This window comes from Hippocampus guttulatus, chromosome 2, assembly GCF_054856545.1.
Source record: "Hippocampus guttulatus isolate MCC_2025c chromosome 2, RoL_Hgut_1.0, whole genome shotgun sequence".
Lineage (NCBI taxonomy): Eukaryota > Metazoa > Chordata > Actinopteri > Syngnathiformes > Syngnathidae > Hippocampus > Hippocampus guttulatus.
Genome location: NC_141262.1, coordinates 10,498,982 through 10,521,856, shown reverse-complemented (window position 1 = coordinate 10,521,856; position 22,875 = coordinate 10,498,982). Strand labels below are relative to the sequence as shown.

Sequence of the window (22,875 nt, the reverse complement as noted above, 5' to 3'; positions counted from 1 at the left end):
TTCAGAGTATTTTTTAACACTCAAATTATTTACTGTTTTACTCACATGTAATGGTTTGGGGGTGAGGGGTACTCATAGAGGTATGTAAAGTTTATTTCAATTGCAGAAAGTGTTTCTGTGAGGATTACAGAGGGGGGAGAGAAAGCGTTTCTGGTCACGCTCTACTGTACGCTTCTGAACAGCAATTCTTGAAATGAAGTTTGACATCCCACAGCTCCAACCTTCACAGTGTCTATTGCTCAGACACTGTCAATCACTGCAACCTTTCAGCTTACGTAGAAACTTATCGCCGTCTAATGCTAACCGAGCAATTCCACATTTTAACGATTTCAACAAAATTCACCTGCGTTTCCTCTTGATGTATCCAATGAGTTTGCGTCAGTAGCAGCACGATAAGAAATAATGATGAAAAGGAGACATGAGTGACGTACTCCAGATCAGCTTGGCAATTCAGAGTTACCCTCTCCTATCTCCTTATGCTTGATTGTGAGGGCGCAATAAGCTTTCGTGGAAATACCACCTGCTCTATCCTGAATCTCCATCATTATTTTTGGCCTCCAATTTATCTTCGACAAGCGCAGAGAGAGTCACCGATGGTGAAGTGGGTACATTTGCCGAACTTCGGTTCAGGCAGCGTGGGTTCATCCCCCACTCAGTGACAGCATACATATGAGTCTGAGAGACACAGAAAGGCCGGCGCCAGATTTGATCCCACGACCTCCGCACCGTGAGGCACACATGCTAGCCAGTCGACCACTGTACCGCCCCCTTGAAAAGAATAAGCAGTATAAATAATTGATGAAGGGGTGCACAACAGATACATTCGAAAAGCACATTGATTTATTTTCATTTCAAACCAATGCATTTTAAAAGCTGTTAAAACATCTGTAAATGTACAGTATGAGACATTCATCATTTGGTTAGAAACATGAGGGGTGAGGCCAAATCGGAAAGAGACGATGAGATGTTTAAAATTGCAGGGTTTTTGTCTGCTATTATTGAGTTGCCTGAAATGAGTGGCTCTTTTTATTTACAGTGCAGGTGAAAACATTGGCAGATGAGGTCAAATAGGAGTTTGCATGGACTTTGACATTTTCAGAGGACATTGTCTGCAGTGAGAGTAGAGTGCAGGTGAGGGGGAAGATATACACTGCAGATGAAGAATCAAGGTCAGTCGCAGTAGTACAGTATATAAGCTTGACTGAAAGGAATGAGTGGAATGGTAAGGTTACAAGAAGTAGAGGCAGAGAAGGTGCATGAGTTCACGTACTTGGGATCAACAGAGCCACTGAGTGGACTAACTCCATTCTTATCACATTGCAGGAAAGCAAATTAAGCGTTTATGGCTACAATAACGTGTATCTGAGTTATAACATGGTGATTTATATGGCAACGACTACTTCATCTGGATACTGGTGATAAAGATGCATAAATCTGAATCCAAATCATGATTTATGGGTCTTAAAAAAAATAACAGCGGATTTATTGAAAAATCAATGGGCATATTTCAAGCACAAACAAAAATCACTAATACTGGAAACATAACAGTCTATATGAGTTGGGGGGGGATCCACAAGACAGGAGACAGAGCTAGCGGTGTTTGAGTTGTAGATGATGAGATTCTCTCGAGCTCAAAAGCTAAAGAGGTCAGGTCGAGAGAGTTTGGGCGTGCAAAGGAGGGACAGTGAAAGAACAGTAAAAGGATCCAGAGAAGATGCAGAAAACACACGTGAGATGGAAGAGAGTGATTCTTTTTTTTAACCACTGAATAGAGCTAAGCCAAATGGGAAAGAAGAGTTGGCAAGTCAGTATTCCGCCTATTTTGTCCTCGGCTTGACTTTCATTGACGAAACCCAACCCGTGATAGATGACTGGATAAGATTTTTGCATCTGTTGTTTTCCTCCTCCTTCTCCTCTCAGCCTTTTACTCGATGTGTCTGAGCTCAGATAGTTTGAACTATCGTTGTTCTTTTTGTTCGACCTGGCATCCCCCTACGATGGAGGAAAAACAAAAAGGCTCTCGAAGTCACATTAATAACAGAGATATAATGCCACTGTTGTTTTTGTTTGTCAGGGGTTTGTTTGCTTTTGCCTCAGCCAATGTCACCCGAGTCCAATTTCTTGAACAACCGCCACTTCCTGTTTGGACACACACACACACACAAACACACACACTGTGAAGCTAACATCCCTCCAGATAGGCAGAGCGTGACAATGCTGAATAATCTTGACACCGAAACACAATTGTTCTTTCTCTTTTGGCCGACTAATTTGTGTCACGTTACTTTCCGGTTTGCTCATCGAGATCGACAACTACAATATTGAAATCCTCTCATAAAGCCCTGTTTTGTTTTCAAGATAAATAATTTGACTTGTCAGCATCCTCTTGCAACATGTGAAAGCAAATGACAACCATGGAGAGATGTTGACTTTTTGAAAGACACTAGACAATATCGGCACAGGCGTTTTTGTCATACAAATGACAATTTGTCGCTTTCTTCTCTGGTCACTCACATTGAGGATGACTTTACAAATGACAGAGACTTGAACTCAAAACAATGTATAGGTCTAAATGAATGACAAAATATAAAAATCTCTGAAGTCTTGCTGATGCAGGCACTCATTCTTTTAGTTTTTTTTTAATACATGCCACCAGCCGTATCTTGGGCCTATTCTTTATATCCATACATTCCTAATTTCTACATGTATTTTGTTTAATAATGAAATATTTCACAGCTTCCAGTTTCTGAACGTGTCGAGTTAGCATTTTTTTTCATCCAAATACAGAAATAGGTAATACCAAGCAAACCGTATTTTTCAGACCCTAAGGCGCACTTAAATCCTTGAATTTGCTCAAAAAGCGACCTTGTAATTCACATTCCATGCATTATGAGATACCTTCTGACTTTGCTTTCTCCACGAATGGGTCGGATGGAAGAAGTTGTCATCAGCGCTATTTCAAAAAGATGTTAGTGGCAAAAACATTCCCAGAAGCTGCTTTGTGTATTTGTAGAAAATCTGCAGCCTTTCCTGTTTCTGCAGCAAACTCATTTGTTGGAGGACAATTCATTTAACAAATGTGGGTGTGATTTTTGTAATTAAGGCCTGTACATACTTCAAAACTTTACGACTATCCTTAACCAAACATCAAAACAATGCAATAACGTATCGGACCCTTTGAGAGTTAGTTATAATATTGTTCTCATGTTGTATTGCCTTTCATATATACAACCTTTAAGATTAACACATTTATGAGCCTTTTGACCTCTACAGGACCACAGGAACTAGAAGTAGGTGACTCACATCATTGCAGCCACGACTCATTTTCACATCGTTGTTCAGTAGAGAGAGAGAGAAAGGAAAATCCAGCCAGTCACTTCATTCTCACTGGACCTTTTTCAATTTGCGCAATGGATTTTCGAGACGGTAACTGGATGGGGCTGGGATGATTTACACACACACACACACACACACACACACGCGCATGCACGCACCACACACGCACGCACGCACACACACACACACACACACACACACACACACGGTGAGGCTTGGAGGTTGAGAGGCAAACACATTTTAGGGAGATGATGGAAATGGAAAAAAGAATTGAATCGTCTTGAGTGATGAAAAAAACAACATCTGATTTATCCGACACTTCAAATATTCACAGACTATAGGTAAAATGTCGTCGAACCACACAAGACATTCAGATGTTAAAGTTTTTTCATATTCCCACTTCTGCAAAACTGAAATAACGTTGTCGCAAAACTTTGACGGATGAATATTATAATTGTGTTGACTCAATGGTAGAGTTGATGTGTTTAGAAAAGATAGGCGTGGTATATTTGTGATTGACGATGTGTAGACCTGGACTCGCTGTAGTCTTTCCAGAATAACAGTACATACTTGAACAATGCATTTATTTGTTTGCTCTTTGCGGAAAAGAAACATATAGTAGATCTTTATTTATTGATTGATTTTTTTGCAACTATTCTGAAAGGGAAATGCATTATGAACTTCATTATATACTTTACTAACAACTCTCATAACAGACTTTGATGTGTAAAATCTAATGAGAGGCATCATTAATACAGAGTACAATACATTAACGATGTGGAAAGGTCACAGTCTGGCTGATGCGACAATGTCAGGTTATGCCCTACATAGTAATGATGTTAGCAGTGTATTTGGATTTCTATTCGAAAGAGAAAGACATGCGGTGTTTGATGCGGTTATGGGTTTATTTACATTTCATTGCAAACGAAATAGCTGTTGTTGAGGTTATGATGTAGTATTGAATGATCAGAACACATATGGAGTATCAAAGTAAAATAGAAGCATCACATGTTGAATTTGATTAAAGCTATCAGGCATTGTCATTGCTTCAGGTAAATAATGTGTATACAAATGTGTTTGCTTCACTACAGTTGAAGTAAAAGTCATTCATTGCTGCAGAATCAATATCGGTTACCAATATTTGAATTTTGGTGTGGTGGTGTGTGTAGCTGATTCGTGTCGCAAGTGGACATCATACATTAATATATATATATATATATAATTTAAAGATGGCAAAAAGCAAACAAACTGCTAGACAGCAAACCAGCAATAGGTGCAACAACTCAAAGATTTTACATTATGATACTACATTATGGTGGTCCTGCAAGTCATTCAAAATCCCCAAATAAAGGAACAGTCCAATGAAAATGGCCCATATTTCAATCCAAAATTCTTCTTTTTTTTAATCAGGAAAACTATATTGGCTTATACTTTTAATTTTATTGAATCATTGTGAATAAATGAACAAGTGACTACCGTATTTTCCGGAGTATAAGTCACAGTTTTTTTTCATAGTTTGGCCGGGGGTGCGACTTACAGTATACTCTGGAGCGACTTACAGTATGTGTGAAATGGTTAACACACTGTAAACATCACATTTTATTTTCACATTAAACCGCAAGAGGGTGCTCTCAGCCTGTGTTGATATTTTCCACGTTGGCGGTAACTGAGAAAAACAACTGACGATGACTCTGACGTAAGTGACATAGAAGAGGAAGCGCTGCATCTTCTACCTCCGGAGTTGGCGGAGTTGTTTAAAAGTGACACAGAGCATGAAGATTTCTTTGGAATTCGTGATTTGGAGTGATGCTGATGGTTTGGTAAATTTGTTAGCATGTTCTTTGTGCTATAGTTGTCTCAATAACTCTTAATGTGTTACGTGAACATACCAGGCGCATTCACAGTTCGTTGTTAAGGTGTCATGTAACGTTAGCATGTCGTATACTTATTCAGCCTGTTGTTCTCTTATTTTTATTTTAAATTGCCTTTCAAGATGACGTGTATGTTTTCGGTGTTGGATTTTATCAAATAAATTTCACCCAAAAATGCGAGTTATACTCCAGTGCGACTTATATGTTTTTTACTTCTTAATTATGCATTTTTTTTGGCTGGTGCGATTTGTAATCCGGAGCGATGTATAATCCGAAAAATACGGTACTTTCAAAATGCCCCTTCCTACACAGCAATATGGCCACTCCCCTTCACTCTTTCTAAGTTCCCATGTCTTGGTGGGAGTCAGCAGAGGAACTGGACACAATTTGCCCATTCAAAATCATTGTATATGAATACATTGCTCATGTCCAAAAAGGCCCAGCAATCGGCACCAAACTTGATGTAGACATCTCTATTTATGTCCACTTCGAGCTCTGAAAATATCACAATTACCCTCTTCATGGCTCACTTATTATGAGAATGAAGAAATAATCCTGCAATTTCTCTCTAGATGGACCGTTTTATCTTTGATGAATCCCCAAGATATGAACAGAATTCATGCCAAGAGGATTTTCGTAAGCTTGTTTTGCAGGTTGTTATTGATTTGAATTTCAATCATTAAGAATTAGCTTGACTTTCTTTTTTTTTCCTAATTCGACCTCCAGGGGTGACGCCCGCTACCGAAAAACTGACAATGATACACATGGCTGGAATCTTGGCCCCCTGGCCGGAGAAACCGGTGCACCAATTTTTTCAAAATCCATCCATCCAAGTTCCAACACTGAACTAGTGTTGGAATTGCACTATTCACATTGCATGAAAAATTAACTCTGAAATGTGTCACGTATGGGCAAAAGATCTGAATATTAGTTGCAGTGTGAACATATCCTCGTGGTTGAAATCTTGCATGATCGATAGTGTCTCGAAGCAAAATAGACAGATTTTTGTTTAATTCCGTGAACATACTGTATACTCCTATAGTTTACCTATAGGAGCTTATTTTCTTGACCTAACTTGGTCGTGGCTTTCTGCCAGACCAGATCTTTTCATCTGTGGTGGAGAAATTGTCAGTTGGATCTGTGCTTAAGCGATGTCCAATCTTGTGGAGAACACTTATGACAGCTAAAACTTTCTCCGCTACATAAACCATTTTTATTTTCAAAAATCGGGCACCACTCAGGCTTGCGGGCAGCCAGTTGTCCATCTCCTATTTAGACTTTTGTTGAAGATACACCTTAGGGAATCGCTAAAAGCAAAGCACTGTTGAGAACTTGCATGTTTTTTTCTCTCTATCCTTGACTGTTGCTCAAGTTGTTTGGCTGAGAGGGCAGCTCCACAACCAGAGACACTGTTCATACTCCTTTCATGGCCCAATGAGGAGGGTAATTAATGGTTAGGTCTGACTCTACTGATTAACACCGCATGAAGGAATGAAGCCACAGTGACATCTCGGGCTTGACTTCAAAGATTGCCACTGGGTAAATCTTCGCTGCAGTATCGCCTCCCTCAGAAGGAAATGCATTAGGATACTGAGGACAGTGTTTTAATCAGGTATAATTTGTTCCACAGACATGTTTGGAAGTCAAAACACTTCACAAAACTCAAAATCGTCTTTCAGTACTGAAAATGAACGGAAATACCCATTAATCCACTAACCCAAAAGAAAAATTGCAGTAATAGTTTACGTCAGAAAAACATACTTTAATGAACACAAATTAAATTGAATGCTCCTATTCAATGTACCTTTTGCTGCTCCTCTTGTTGTGTGCCTTGCCCACCTTGGGGGAGTATAATACGGGAGTATATAATGCATGGAGATACAAACGAAGGAGTCATTCACAACTGACTTAGTAAGTAATAGGAAAATTTGCCATTCTTCACAAAGGATAAAAAGAATGCGAGCGCGAATGATTGTTTGACTAACTGTGCCCTGTGATTGGCTGGCAACCAGTTCTACTGCCCGAAGACAGCTGGGATAGGGTCCGGCACGCCCGCACCCTTGTGAGGATAAACGTATTGGAAAATGGATGGATGATGTATCCGCCCAAAAATATTTAACTCTCTAAGGCTGCCATTTGGAAAAAAACATCCTCATATACCTGTAGAAAAAAAGCAGTGATGGGAACAGGTAAACAGGCCTACCTTTCAAAACGTCAGTCAGCTGACTGAAATGACCCAAAGACCAATGTGGCTCAGACACTGTCAGCACAATGACAATTCCAAGCCTAATAAGAATATCATTCTCTTAATGACTCTCAAATGTATCAACTCTAGTCGTGGAGTTACATCGTTGCCGCCCTCACATAATAGCGGGATTACACAGCTTGCATTATGTCAAATTAGACTCCAACACATCTATTTAGCCTTTCCTTCTCTTTCTTTTCCATTAAATTATTCCATGTGCTGCTATACAGTACATTATCAATCTGCATATTTCAAGGTTTTTTTTCATCTCTCAGAAAGGCATGTTGATGGAGTGAAATCACAATTGCATTTTAGTATACATGTACCACTATAAGTAAGTGCAACTGCTATCACCACTATCATGCGAAACAAATCACAATTGCGACAGGCTATATCGGAAACTACATTATCTTTTCCAATATAGCCTGTAGCATGCTGGACATATCCATCCAGGCACTTTCTTTGCCTCTGTAATTTATCCTTATTTGGGTGACAGGTGTGCTGGAACCCAGCTGACTTTGGACGAGAGGCGGTGTCCACCTTGTGCTGGTCATTGACCAATCACAGGACCCATGCTAGACCATTATTCATAACGCTATATTCCATTTCTTTACAAATTGTGTACAAGTGCTAATCACAATAACATGAGTGGTATGCAAAATAAATCACTGTTCAGTTGTATTTAGCTTTTCAGATCAATTGACATTTAATCTTTCAAATCTGTTTGTTTTGAAACATGGTTTAGGTGCCATTTTTATTTAACTTGTGTTTAGGTCAGCATAATTTTGAAGTCATCAACCATAAGAGAACAATTTAAATGTTTTTAAACAAACCTGCCAGTCATTATTTCCCCCTATTTTTATAGTTCAAAAATAAAAGCATAGTTTTTGTTCAAATGCGGAACAGTGTTTTATTGGTTGTAAAGAACTGAAAATAGCCATTTGTTGAGTTTCCATCATCAGGAGGTTTCATTTGCAGAAATCAAAAGCTATTTCAATCAAAACATCTTAGCGGGACAAGTTACATTTTAAGTTTCTTGTCTTGGTTTTCACATGGAAACACTTCAACCTAAAGCGCTACTGTCTTTTAATGTTGATAACAATGATGAAACTTAGAGAGTATTTTTTCTTCAATAAGCACTGTTGCAGTCCATAAATTGTTCTCCAAATTCCTCTAAATTCTAGTTGGGGCCAAACAAGGGTGCGCATTGCAGGTAAAACGCTCAGTTAACCTCCAAATTGCCTTTGTCACCTTAATCAATGTTTGAAGCCATCGGGACATGAGATTGACTTTAGCAATTGTCGAGATTTAAGCATCTTTACTTTCACATTATATTGCTTGCCATTAAGCTAATGGCATTTAGGAGCAGGTTTTGTCTTTGTGCAAGATGCGAGTGTGAAACGATTGTGCTTTCTCTTTTATTTCTCTTCAATTCTGGGGCCTCTGCTGTTCTCACTGTATCTGCTCCCATTGGGTTCCATCTTAAGGAAACATGGTATTCCCTTCCACTGCTATGCAGATGACTGCCAGATCTATGTCCCACTGAGCAAGAAAGACGCCTTCTCATTAAGGCCACTCCTATCCTGTCTGGAAGAAATCAAAACCTGGATGGCACAAAATTTCTTGAGATTCAATGAAAAGAAGACAGAGGTGATATTGTTTGGTCCCAGTGGCCCTTGTACATCCCATCCTGTAGACTTGGGCCCCCTGTCTCCTTATCTTAAGTCAACAGTCTCAATCTTTGGCCTTAAACTGGACAGTGATTTCAAACTCGATCGGCAAATTGGTGCCGTTGTTAAATCCAGCTTCTTTCACCTTAGACAGCTGGCCAAAATAAAACCTCTCCTCTCACATGAACACTTTGAGACAGTAATTCATGCCTTTGTCACATCCCGGCTCGATTACTGCAATGCCCTTTACTTTGGAGTCAGCCAGTCCTCCATTAAGCGCCTTCAGCTGGTCCAGAATGCCGCTGCTCGCCTCTTGACTGGTACTCGTAAGAGGGAGCACATAACTCCTACTCTGGCATCCCTTCACTGGCTCCCCATTCATTTTAGAGTTATTTTCAAGATCCTCTTATTTGTTTTCAAATCTCTCAATAATCTCGTGCCACCTTACCTCTCTGAGCTCATCCGCCCCTACACACCTGCCCGGCGCCTCAGGTCTGTGGACCAGACATTATTAGAAGTACCAAGAACTAAACTGAGGCTCAGAGGGGATCGAGCCTTTTCTGTTGCTGGTCCCTCTCTCTGGAATGACCTCCCACTGAACATTCGGCAAGCCTCCTCGCTGCCCATCTTCAAAACCCTCCTCAAAACTCACTTGTATTCTTTGGCATTCGACTCAGCATGACTTAGATTTGTTCTTGGTTTTACTGTTTGGTGCTTTCTACCGACTTTATTACCGATTTGTCTTACTGTTTATTGTGCATGTTAAATTGCTCCATGTACAGCACTTTGTATGCAGCGATGGCTGTTTGAAAGTGCTCTATAAATACTGTTGACTTGACTTGTTGACTTTATCTTGAACATTCCCACATCATATCATATTGTCTCTTATATAAAGCACAGTCTTGTTCAGTCGCACGTTATTTTCATATGAGAGAGAAGCTATTCATCCCCAGTCACTTTGATGACTATTCCACAATGGTTTAACAAAGAATGTACGAGCCTACATGCTTATTTAAGAAAGAGCTAACGAATATGCATTATTTAGCACTGCTTTTTTTTTCATGTCCAAACCATTGTTTTGTTGTGCTCAAGACCAACTATGTTTATGTAGCAAAGTGTGTAGGAACTATATAAACCATGATTATTTGCTCTCGTCAGCAGTCACAGCCTCAGTGGCCAACTAGAGGAAACTCTCCAACAGTTCCACCGACAAAGTTGAATGTTTTTGCTGCTTCAAGGGCTTCATCACTGCAGGACCGTGTCGCATCTTTTTATCATGCAGAGGCAAGATGTCTCAATGTGGACAGCTGGATAGGTGTTTATTCAGTGGGTCATTTAGTCATACTAACCGAAGCCTAGTTTGTCTAAGCCAAAAACACACACTTCGTGTATAAGTGTGTGTGTGTGTGTGTGTGTATGTATCAGTGACATCATGGATTGAGGGTCACGGCTGGCGAGGCACTGACAGAATCAGATTTACAAGCTAATGAGCCCAACATAGAGACGTGTTTGGCATTATATCAGCTTGCTCGGTTAGAAAAGAGCGGGTTATTTTCTGACCTCATGTTTGAAGCAGATCTTTGAACTCTGCCATTGGTCTTCTATGATTAAGACAAGATGAGTTAAGAAAACCTTTATTTGTCTCATGCTTGATTGCAGCTAGTTTCTGCCTAAATCCCCTGTGCTCTCGTACGGCCCCCTTAAGTGAAGCAAAATACGGTCTGCTTCACCTCACACTTTTTTATCGGTGGTTTTATGAAATTAGCAAAACTGGCAGACTGCCTATCACAGCATCAATTTGTGTTGGTCCGCAAGACAAAGCACCTCCTCTGTAAACTGGTCGGAAAGAAAGGCTTTATTTCAGAACCCGTTAAGTATCATCTGCAGTTTATGCCAGCTGTGGTTGTTTGAAGCCAATCATGAGCTCAGACATATTTACATCACATACATCTGTGTCCTCAAATGTATGGGGCCAATGATTCGATTGTCTAATTTTGCGATGAAATGACTGACATCTTTGAAAGACTTCTTGAACTTAAAGTTTGATTCCCCCCCCCCCCTAATTATTAGACTCTGGGTTGCTTTATGTATTTTCACTTAAACCAGAAATTTTAAAAAAAACGCCCATTTTACTAAATTCATAAATATGACCTCTTCAAATATTTGTTGTGGATATTTTGAAATTACAGTGCATAAAAGTATCTGAAAAGATTTTGTTGGAGACATGATGAGACACAAAAACGCGCTCTTTTCTCCTCAACCCAGTGAGTGAGGGATTGTGCCATTTGACGTGAGGCTCAGTTGCTCGCTGCCACACTTCACCTGTCGCTCATGTATGGGCACTTTGCATGTAGTCTCCTGCACTGACAAAAGCGAATCGGACATTTTGCTTTTTGAAAAATGGCTCATACTTGGCTCTTTACCTGATATTTTCTATATGCTGTGATGGTTTGCCAAAATGGAACATGATAAACCACTATAATTTGGGGATATCATGTGACGGCACTGCGTTTTGCGTCTTTTATGCAAAGAGTCTTTCATATGCAAACAGGAACTACAGAAATTAAACAATTTTGACAATGACATTTTGGACATTATTGAATTTAAAAGGAAAATCAATCTGAACCACACACCAGATTGAAAATGGGATTGAATCACTATTTGTTTACTTTCTACCCCCCTCCTTTGATCAATCAATAAATGACTGCAGATGTCACTTTTGATCAGTGTCTTCCATTTTAGAAAGGGTTGGCGCCTCGAGCGCGCGCTCTTTCAGGAGCGCGCGTGCACATTCACGTAAAGAAAGCTGGACTCCAGGGTACAGCGCAGCTTAGATGAAACTTGTCGGGGTGAAACTTGAACAGACGCTGTGCAATGTCCGTCACATGAACTAGGACTTTAAAAAAAAGTATTTTCATGTCCACAACTCTGCCAATGTCTGACGAAGGGGAGGAAAGCGATGGCGGAGAGAAAGAGCGTCGCTCCGCGTCTCCTTCTCCGCCTTTGTGTCTTCCCCGAGGATCACCTTCCTGTCGGCGGCCCCTGGACCTCTTCTCCTCGTCCTCTCCACTCCTGGAGGACACGGATCCGCCTTACCTGGCTTCACCGGACTGTTTACACTCATCCCCGGAGGATCGAGACCTCGCGGAAACCCCTCACCCCACGCCGCCAAAGTTCCGCATCCAAATGGGGGACTCTCCGCGCCTGTACGCGCACCTTGACGTGCTGTGCGAGCACAACGACGAGCCACTGCTCCCCTGGAAAGGACGCGGCCCCGGGAACGAGGCGGACCTTCAGCACCGCGGACAGAGAGCCCAACGAGTCCCGCAGCCCCCGGGCTGTGGAAACCACCACCCCAATGAGCACATGAGCACCGACCTGAACTCCGACTCGCGGCAAGCGTGAGTTTTTGTAATTCACTTTTATATGTTGTCGTTGTGCGAGAATTCAAATCATCAACACAAGACTAAACAGTTCTACACTGACCGGATAATTCATGAGGCAAACATTGTGCTCATGCCGGAATTGGATGTCCATTGTGCCACCAACATTCTAAAAGCTTGGTGGAGGGGAAGATTCCACATTACCTCAACAATTAAAAAAAAAAGACTATTTATTTAGATTATTGATCAAATTTGAAGAGAAATATCTGATAAACTATCACTTCATCCAGCACCAACACCAATAGTACACTTTTACTCAGATATTTTATTTGTCATATCATAAATTTTCCCCGTGTTTTATGCAACCCTACACAGGCACCTGAAAAACACTGTACGGTATTGCTGTGTATGACAGTACAGTATCACAAGAATATTTACAATGAAACAAAGAAAGGTCATTTTATTTTAAGAATATTTTACACTTTTAACATGGCATTGGACCCCCGCATATTTCCAGTGTGGCATTTGAAAATTCACCTCTTTGTGATTTTCATTGTACATGGTAATGCCTATTCAGAAATTTAGTCACAGTTTTTGCTTTGTTTTTAAGAGCAAATCACGAACATGTTTATGAGTGTTTGAAATGCTATGAGCATCTTCCAATAATTTGTAGTGTGTGTGTGTGTGTGTATATATATATATATATATATATATATATATTGGACCCCCGCATATTTCCAGTGTGGCATTTGAAAATTCACCTTGTTTGACAGCTCTAATATATACAGTATGTATATATATACTGTATATATATATATATATATATATATATGTGTATATATACATATATTAGAGCTGTCAAATGATTAAAATATTTAATCTAATTAAAAACGCAACTGTCATAATTAACTCAAATTAACTGAAAATTAATCGTGATTACTCACGCATTTTTTATCGTTTCTGAATTTCCTTTTATTTTTTTGTCCTATTTTTTCCCCATTTTAATGCTCTCATCAACATGGAATAATGAATCAGTTTTCTATGTGCAAAATAAATATTTACTGAAATAACAATTCGGATTTTCAATTTTACATGAACATTTTTCACTTGGAGCAGTTATTCACACATAATCTCTCACACAATATTACTGTCCATCAACAACAGTGAAAAAAAATATTTTGTCACAACAGCTACTTTAACTCTTTTTATGGAATCAAAACAGAGCAATATAAAATTATAAAGTGCACATCTAAGGTAAACTACTACTCAGCCTATAGTGGATTCAAGCCATGGTTGCATGCTTCGTTTTTGTTTGCTTTGAACACAGCAGTCAGGCTATGTTGATTCTGTTGGTCCTTCTTGCGCAGAAGTCCCCCTATGGTTTTGTGTGGACATCATTTCGGATGACTACACTTGGTTCGATGACAACACTGGAGACGTTTTATTTTCAGTGTAGTCGCTACCACTGCACCGCTAAACTCTCAACGTACATCAGCGCACAGTCGCTGTCGGACAAACACAGAGAAGCTCCACCCTCATTATTTATATGGACACGGAACACGGTAACCTTCCACACAAAATAGTTCTAAACAAGTAACAATCGTGTCAGTGGCATAGATCGAACTCAACAGAATGCCTGCTCTTTATTCACCAGAGGCTCATCAACCTAGTCTCTTATTTCTCTCCTGAAACAGTGTCTTCTCCCGCTTGGTGTAGCTTAACCTTCTCCGCTACGTACAATTTCTGTTCATATCTTGTAATTGAGGATCTCGCTGGCAATCTGTAGTGGAGTCGTTCGATGCAATGCGAATGATTTCAGCTTGAGTCGAGCTGTGGACAATGTTGACAGGCTTGCATGCAGTAGCCATACATTTAGCTATGGCTTCAGCAAATTTGTTCTTCGTCGTATTATTTTCTTCGCTTTGAAATGATCCATAGCTGTCTGTCTTAGACGAGGGGGCGGAGTACTCACATCAGCTGTGTGCTTGGCCATTAAGTGGTATTTCAGACTCGACGTGCTATGATGATAGCTCAGTTTACTACTGCAAAACATCCAGGTAACTTTGGTCTTGTCAGTGGAACTATCTGGCAACTTTTAAAAGTAAACTTTCCATTCGTAAACTCTTTAAGTATCCGTTTTTTGTGTCTCGCGCTGCTGTGGCTGGCCAAACAAACATGCGCTGTGCAGCGCGCTTGTTTTGTTTCTGGTTTATTTATAGAGCATCGTAACATCCGCTGTGACGTGTGCCGCGTTAATCTCGCGAGAAAAAATTTAATCCCGTTAAAATTCATTTAAATTAATGCCAATAAAAACGCACTAAACTGACCTCAATGTGATCGAATGCAATTTTACATAGTTTTTCCACCTCCAGCTACATTAATCAACATTTTCATATTAATACCTCGCTGACAGTCTCAATCAAGTCTTATTAACGATGAAAAATGTACAGCACATGGCAAATCACGTTGTCATGACTGACAACAACAAACTTGACTCTCCCCAGCATGTCAGTAAATGCGAAGGTGTACCTTATGCGTTGGCCCTTACTTTGTTTTATTTCTCTATAAAGGTTATCACAACAATTGAATAAATTCTTCCAAGAGGTAAGAAGTACAGCAATAAAGATCTCTGCTGTTCCATTGATGGTTCTGTACACTAGTAATTTCATCAATTGAGTGGCCCTTCTTGAATCCAAAGTACTGTTTGACCCTTTTGTGAACAGTATGAGTCTCTGTTAAGTGGGACTCTTTGCCTCTTTCTATTTGCTGTTTTTTACTTTCAGATAATCTGTTGTACATGCTATGTGCATGATCATGTGTTCTGATGCATTCTCATTATGTACAAAATGCCTGTAAGGAAATGGAGCCTGCGTGGGTTCAATTCAATTTTTGTCTTTACCTTTTGCTGTCTTTCCCAATCCAGTCTTTAATTCGTCCATGGATTTACCCATACAAACTCTTGATTGATTCCATAGCATGAATGTTTAAATAGCACATCAACAGGAATCGTGTCTATTCTCCGATATGCTGAATCCATTCACTGTGAAAATCAACAATAGGCTGAATGCAGTGCATCCATGATCTGCGGGAAGCGCTCACTAGCTCAGACACATGGGAAATGAATGGTGACTCTTTAATGGGTGTTCATGCTGCCCAGGTGGCTCAGGGAGGACAATCGGATATTGAGAGTGGCAGGTCACACTGCTGGCTCTTTGATCGTCTCCTGTCTGCAGCTTTGACACAACAGTGTTCAGCTTGAAAGGAGCTGGGGATGCTCAAAATGAGGAGACTGTGTCATGAACATGCCTGTTTCTCATTATGGGGGAAACGCGATGGGCAAACTAGCTTTGATCATAAAAATGAGCCATTTCTGTATATGCAAGTGTGCTGGGCACCTCTTTCAAAAGTCTATTCTCAAAAATATGATTTCAAACCTGATTGCACCCATGTCTTTTTTTTTTTTTCGTTTAATGTAAATTGGCTCATCTTTTTAGTTTCTTGATTGGAGAAGAAATTACTTGCCTGCCATTTGGTGTGTACGAAAGCAGAAGGAAAAGTGTGGAAAAAAAATTATATATTCCAAAACCATGGATCCATTCCATCCATCCATTTTCTGATCCACTTTATTCTCACAAGGGTCGCGGGCATGCCGGTGCCGAACTGATTGCCAGCCAATCGCAGGGCAAACACAGATTATTCAACCCAAATTACATGCATAAATAAGCACGCATCTCTTGGAGGATGCACTAATGGTGACAATTTTGACGAGTCATCATCAGCTTTGCGCGGCTATTTCAGTAATTCTCTTTCGATGGTACCTGCAGACAAACTGGCAGGAAGTGGCCATCCTGCAGTATCCAAAATCTAAAATATCACTGTCCATGACATGGAGGCAGATGGAACATGTTTTGGTTAAAGGACAGTATTCTACTATTCCTACATACGCCTTGTTTGAAGCAGTAATAGATGAAAGAGGAGAGACTGAAAAGTCTCCTTTCACCAGTGGATCAGAGACATCATGATCACTGTGTGCATGACATCACACACGTCTGCTACAAGCTAAGTTTGAAAGTAAACAAGAAGCTGTCGCGTCCATTGACGAAAAGAGAGATTCGTTCACTTCTCCTGTTCCATGTAAATCTGCTTAAATTCCAAGCGCTGACTCTTAGTTCCAAATACGCTTCTGCACTCCACGCTGAAGCTGCTCTCTCCTCATTCTCAGCACCAGCAGCCATCCATCCAGCTGCAACAATGCAGACTGTCCAACTGCGCCAACATCTTCACAGAATCAAACGGGCCCGTGAAAAATGCTGCCCATTACAGGCGCAAAAACCAAAAGTGTGCCAGGGCTGTTAGGGGGCGACTGTCAAATAGCGCGACATTCCATCAAAATCATTGCTGGTACATGCATGTGGCCGAGAAGGCGTAATCATCAAGCACAGATTCTTCTCCTGCGACGAATGCTGTGGCTAAAACGCTGAAAACAGTCCACAACGGGTCCACACAAAGGACAACAAACACCATGTGACAAAACAAAAGAAAAAAAACAACAAAAAGCAGAGTTCTTGAAGAGCTCTTGCAGACGGCTGCCAACACCGGTGCCATCCTGAAAGATAATTCTGCGACTGACTGGCGACCAGTTCAAGTTGTAATCCACCTTTTCCCCAAAGGTCTGCTGGGAAAGGCTCCAACTCACCTGTGACACTGAACAGGCGAAGCAGCATTGAAAATGGATGGATGCCAGAGGCAATTAAGATGATCGCTTCATCTCTCCATAATAGCCGTTGACCTGAAATCACCTTTTGATGAGCTAAGACCCTGGCTGTGGTTCAACGGGCCCATGCATGGTGGATGCATTCTTGGTTCCAGGGAAAAGATCCACTGCTCATTAAGTTTGACAAATCCCTGCCAACAGAGTACATCACTTTAAGAGTTGGTAATTACTTTGTACCCTTTCAAAGCACCAAGTGTGGTGCATTTAATGATACAGTACTGCCCTTTTTTCCTGCTTCCTTCCTTTATAATCTTACTATTTTTATTCATCTTTCCTAAATTGTTCCTCACCATTTCATCACAGGGTGGAAGCTATGCACCGTCGGCACACCACGCTGAGGGAGAAGGGGCGACGCCAGGCAGTCCGCGGCCCAGCCTACATGTTCAATGAGCGTGGTTCAGCTCTCACTGCAGAGGAGGAGCGTTTTTTAGATGCTGCCGAGTATGGGAATATTCCTGTAGTGCGTAAAATGCTGGAAGACTCCAAAACCCTCAACTTTAATTGCGTGGACTACATGGGCCAGAATGCATTGCAGCTGGCCGTAGGAAATGAGCATCTCGAGGTCACAGAGCTGCTCCTGAAGAAAGATGGCTTGGCTAGGATCGGAGACGGCCTCCTTCTGGCTATTTCCAAGGGTTACGTTCGCATCGTTGAAGCCATCCTCGGCCACCCGGCCTTTGGCGGAGGTCTCCGCCTGGCTTCGAGCCCACTGGAACAGGAGATGCGAGATGACGACTTCTACGCTTACGATGAGGATGGAACACGTTTCTCGCATGATGTGACACCCATCATCCTGGCCGCTCACTGCCAAGAGTACGAGATAGTCCATATCCTCTTGACCAAAGGGGCTCGCATCGAGAGGCCCCATGACTACTTCTGCAAATGCTTAGTGTGTGTGGAAAAACAGAAAAAAGACTCGTTCAGTCATTCACGCTCAAGGATGAATGCATACAAGGGTCTGGCCAGCGCAGCTTACCTGTCGCTCAGCAGCGAAGATCCAGTGTTGACCGCATTGGAGCTCAGCAATGAGCTGGCCAGACTGGCCAACATTGAGACGGAGTTCAAAGTAAGTTACAACCATTTTGTTGAATTTGTTAGTCTTGCATTCAAAATAATGTCACAGATGCCGGATAGATGTAATTAGATGTTCACAGTTTATACAGTGTCCTCTTTGTCCAAGTACAGTGGACTTTAAATTGGCTACCTAGCTTGAGTTTCCTTTTTGTGGTCAATCATTTACTGTTCTTCAGCATTTTCTGTCATTCTTTACTCCCCCCCCCTTTTGTTTTTTTTTTTTTGAAAGAATAAAATTGATTTTAGGCTTGAGTTTTCAAACATATGTTGAGGGACTTAATTCGTCCATGAGATTGACCATGATTTCTTAATTCCCCCTCTTATGAGTCCATGTTGTCTAATTCCATTCTCTAAAGCAGGGATGGGCCCACGGCCCGCAGTCTGATTGGCCCCGCCACTAATTTTCCCCCAAAATGTTTTTTTGAGGGGGGGGGGGGGGATCTCTATTTTTGGGGGGCGGGGGGATTATAAACAGACAAACCCCATTTTTTGTGAAAAAGAAAGATCTTAATCAGACTTTTTTGAAGAGTTAAAAAAAATAATAACCCCACCGAGCCCACGCTGCCCAAACACACAAGCATTTTCCCATTGTCTTTCAAAGGCCGTCAATTGTATGTGCAGTTTTGCCATTTGCAGGCTAGCTCATGCATGATTCACCCACATTTAAAATGGGATTTTTGTCATACATCTGTTTAGGACTTTAGGAAGTGCATGGCCCCCCTCAAAACGGCGGCCCCAGTAGTGCTGATGATAAATCGTGACCCCCTCCGTCATATAAGTTGCCCATCCTTTCGCAAGTCGGGTGAATTTCCGTTCCGTTATGACTGGGCACAGTGCACAATTCAAGGGCCATGAAATAATTCCCAAATGAGCGAAAGCTATCATAGTAGTAAAGAGGAGGCCAACTCCATGTGTTTTTCCATTTTCACCTGCGGTGGATGTAATGGCCAAGGCTCCCAACACGTTTGTGCACATCGTGTAGTTCCAGTTGACTATACGCTGCATTGTATTTACACTCGAAATCATCACATCAGATAACAATGGTCTGATAACAATTTCAATTTCGCTAGTGAATCCTTTAAGCCCATGTATTTTTCTCTTTTAATTTGGCCCTCACCTCATTCATCCACTCTTCCGTCTCTCTGCCCAATCTTGTTTGTCATCCAGCCTTCTCCACTCTGTGTGCTCCCTGTCTCCAGACAAGTTAATGAGAAGGGTGCACCTGAGGGAACACACTTGTGTTGGCACTCATCTGTCTCATTACCATTTCATTATCACCAACCTGTCTTCACTTGCTGGCCCTTTTTCTCTAAATCTTTTCTCTGTTGTCATCTTGCTATGGTACAATATCTGAAAATATGGAATCAGTGTCTGGCATCGCTTTGTCTCTGAAGGGTGAGCAGCTGTTAAGTCCAGGATGGCACTAAAGTTTGGGACTCAAGCAGTGGAACAGCCCTGTGCACAAAATTTGCTCTCTGCCTTTGAGACCAGAAACATGGGCGGCGCAGCAACATTGTGAGGGAAACCAGTCGAATGATGAGAACAGGGTGTGCGTGGGGTCCTGCGCCATGTCCTCACTCATGCGTGGCAGGGGAGTGTTCTGAGTTATACAACAAACAAACAAACAACCTTCATCAAGGGAAAAAATATAACAATTTTCTTGTGTCCGACACTTCATTTCATCACTCACAGATGGCGTCCTTGTCTGACTTTTGACATGGTTGTTATTAATCATCTGATTCAGACTCATCCTTGGTGTCAAGGTGTTGATTAAATGCATCGCGTTACAATGTTTTTATATGACATTTGCCAACACAAAAGGGAAGGCTTAATCCTATGTGCATAAAGACAAGCGTGAACAGCACACATTTACACAATCTGTCACAGCATAGGGATGAAGAGCGGTTCATGAAAACATGTATCAGGACTTCACTGGCGGCAGAATGTTTATCTCCAAACAACACGCTTTTCAAGACAGCACATCAATTTCTCATAAGAGCCCATGGACACATACAGTCTCTCAACTACTCCATCATTTGGAGAGCCACCATGAGGGGCAGATGAAGGTGATGTTGTTCAACTCAAAGACCCTGTAAAGTGAGTTTGGAGATTAAAAAAAAAAAATACATTATATATGCTTTTAATTACTGCAAATATTGATAATTATGTAGCTGGTTTCAGCATTCAGAGGACACTTTCGTGGCATTTAAGCACTAAGAATCACTTGATTTTTTTCATGATTTTGAAGCCTCATATATATATATATATATATATATATACACGTGTTATAATTGGCATTTTTTTAAATTCAAATTTGGCATGAAACACGTGAAATTTACATGACATTTATTATCACATTTTTCGACTGACTGAGGTTTTAGTTGTGATACCTTTAAGTGTAACGGCATAAATCATGCTGTTTAAACTCCTGTTGAATGCCCCAGACATTGCATATTGAAGACTTCAAATAAATTATACAGAGAAAAATATGCCATTGAACTGCCATTGTGCATATCACAAGAAAGAAATATCATGACCACAGATCCAAAAATGGAGCTATTGATGAAAGTGTACCTGTGTCTTGGCTTGATTCAATATGGCTAAGAACTGAAGAAGAGGAAAAGAAGAACGGAACGTAGAGCTGAAAATGTGCCTTTTTTTATGAGATGCTAAATCTACAAAAGCAACCAGAACCAGAACCATTACCTGACCAAATTGGAGGTTAGCCAGCATTTTGATTTTGTTCAACCCGAGGGGTTCTGTGTGACAAAATGTAGAAGAATGAACGTGAGAGGAGTGGTGTTATCCTTTTTAGAAACAGAAAAAAAAACATTATTTTTTTTCACCCAACTACCCACATCTTGCATTAATTCACTTTATATTTGAATCACATGACTGTGACCGATTTCCCTTTACTTCACAAAAGTGGCTCCATTTTCATTCCCACAACATCATTCCAACGCCTTTATCTCAACCCCCAGTCCCTGCGGCACCAACCACAGACCCTGAGTCGTGAGTGTAATTGCATATGTGAGTGTAATGTGTGTCTTTCAACGCAAGCATCCTTGATATTGTCATGCAGAACATGTTTTATCCCACAGTATGCTTTTCTCGTTTACTTGTAACCAAGCATGATTGTTACAGACATACTGTAATCATCCTAAGTGTGTCTTTTAGTCTTCAGTATATACTGGATCTTTTCTTAAACTGTGAAGAAGCTTTCTGCTCTTGAATACCGTTCAGGTCTTTATACAAACATCATGTACTTGGCCTTTTTTTTTTTTTTTGCTGACAGGCTGGTACTGTGTTTTTCATGTGTAAAGTTGATCTGAAAAAATAATGGTGTGGTCTGTATTCAAAAGTTACAATTTGCCCCATGAGAATTTCAGCAACAAACAACACATAAATGGTAGTGACAGCTGTTCGACTACATTTTGTCTACACAGAGGTTTGGAATTATGAAATGAATGAGGTTTACTTTTAATGATAAACTCAATTCTTTGTAAGAGTCAAACACACGAAAAAAAAAATCTCTGTTTCCCTTGAGTGGTTAAACCAAATTCAAACGGGCCTAAATCAGGGGTCTCAAACTCAGGTCCTGGAGGGCCGCTGTCCTATTTGTTTTCCAAGTCTCCCTGTTGCAACACAGCTGATTCAAATGATCAGATCATCAGCAAGCTCTGCGGAAGCCAGACATTGAACCTGTTCATTTGAATCAGGTGTGTTGCAACAGGGAGACTTGAAAAATATGCAGGACAGCGGCCTTCCAGGAACTGAGTTTGAGACCCCTGGCCTAAATCAAGGATGGTGAACTCCAATGTTTGAATTTTTAGAATCGCAAATATTCATGCCAATCATGAAGCCATTTGTCAATCTAATTGTCATGGAATTAAATTCATTTAACCTTATACCTTCCATGACAACATTAGCATCATTAGCCATGGCACCTTTCCATCATAAGTGCTCATTTCCACCACACAGTTCTTTTTCTCTTGCGTTGAGTCACTACTGAGCATGACACAAGGCAAAATGTTTAGCGATACAGTAACTGCATATCTCCCTTGTTGTCTGACCCTTTGAACTTATTTTGTTCTACCACGTTTCAGAATGACTACCGAAAGCTGTCCATGCAGTGTAAAGACTTTGTAGTGGGAGTGTTGGACCTCTGTCGGGACACCGAAGAAGTGGAAGCCATCGTGAACGGTGATGTTGACCTGTGCCCGCCGAGCCCCTACAACCGACCCTGCCTCAGCCGTGTCAAACTGGCCATCAAGTACGAAGTGAAGAAGGTAAACTGCTTGAACACTGCTCCACAAATTTACGACTACTATTGGTATTTTCTTCAAATAGATTATTAAACTACACTAAAAAACAGGTGTACAAAAGCCAACTGGCAATTTTAAATGAACAGAAAATATAGTCCTCAATCACATAAGTGCTCTCCTACCACTTTATGACCAAATCTCATATGAATGAGAGCTTTATTAAAAATGATGCCTTCGTGAAGACAATCATGGTCAGC

The 22,875-nt window shown here is 40.9% G+C and overlaps 1 protein-coding gene across 2 annotated transcripts in view; it reads left to right on the top strand.

Annotated features, from left to right (window-relative positions):
- The first annotated feature begins 12,038 nt into the window (after window positions 1-12,038).
- The window catches only part of trpc7b (transient receptor potential cation channel, subfamily C, member 7b), a 52,486-nt gene continuing 41,649 nt past the window's right edge, over window positions 12,039-22,875 (top strand). Inside the window, exons 1-4 of one of the 2 annotated variants that reach the window (XM_086105961.1) lie at window positions 12,057-12,523; window positions 17,583-18,372; window positions 20,241-20,269; window positions 22,450-22,642. In XM_086105961.1, coding sequence (XP_085962087.1) covers window positions 12,057-12,523; window positions 17,583-18,372; window positions 20,241-20,269; window positions 22,450-22,642 — 1,479 coding nt within the window. Of the gene's footprint in view, window positions 12,524-17,582; window positions 18,373-20,240; window positions 20,270-22,449; window positions 22,643-22,875 lie in introns of both variants that reach the window. The other variant, XM_086105962.1, reaches the window with a different exon arrangement.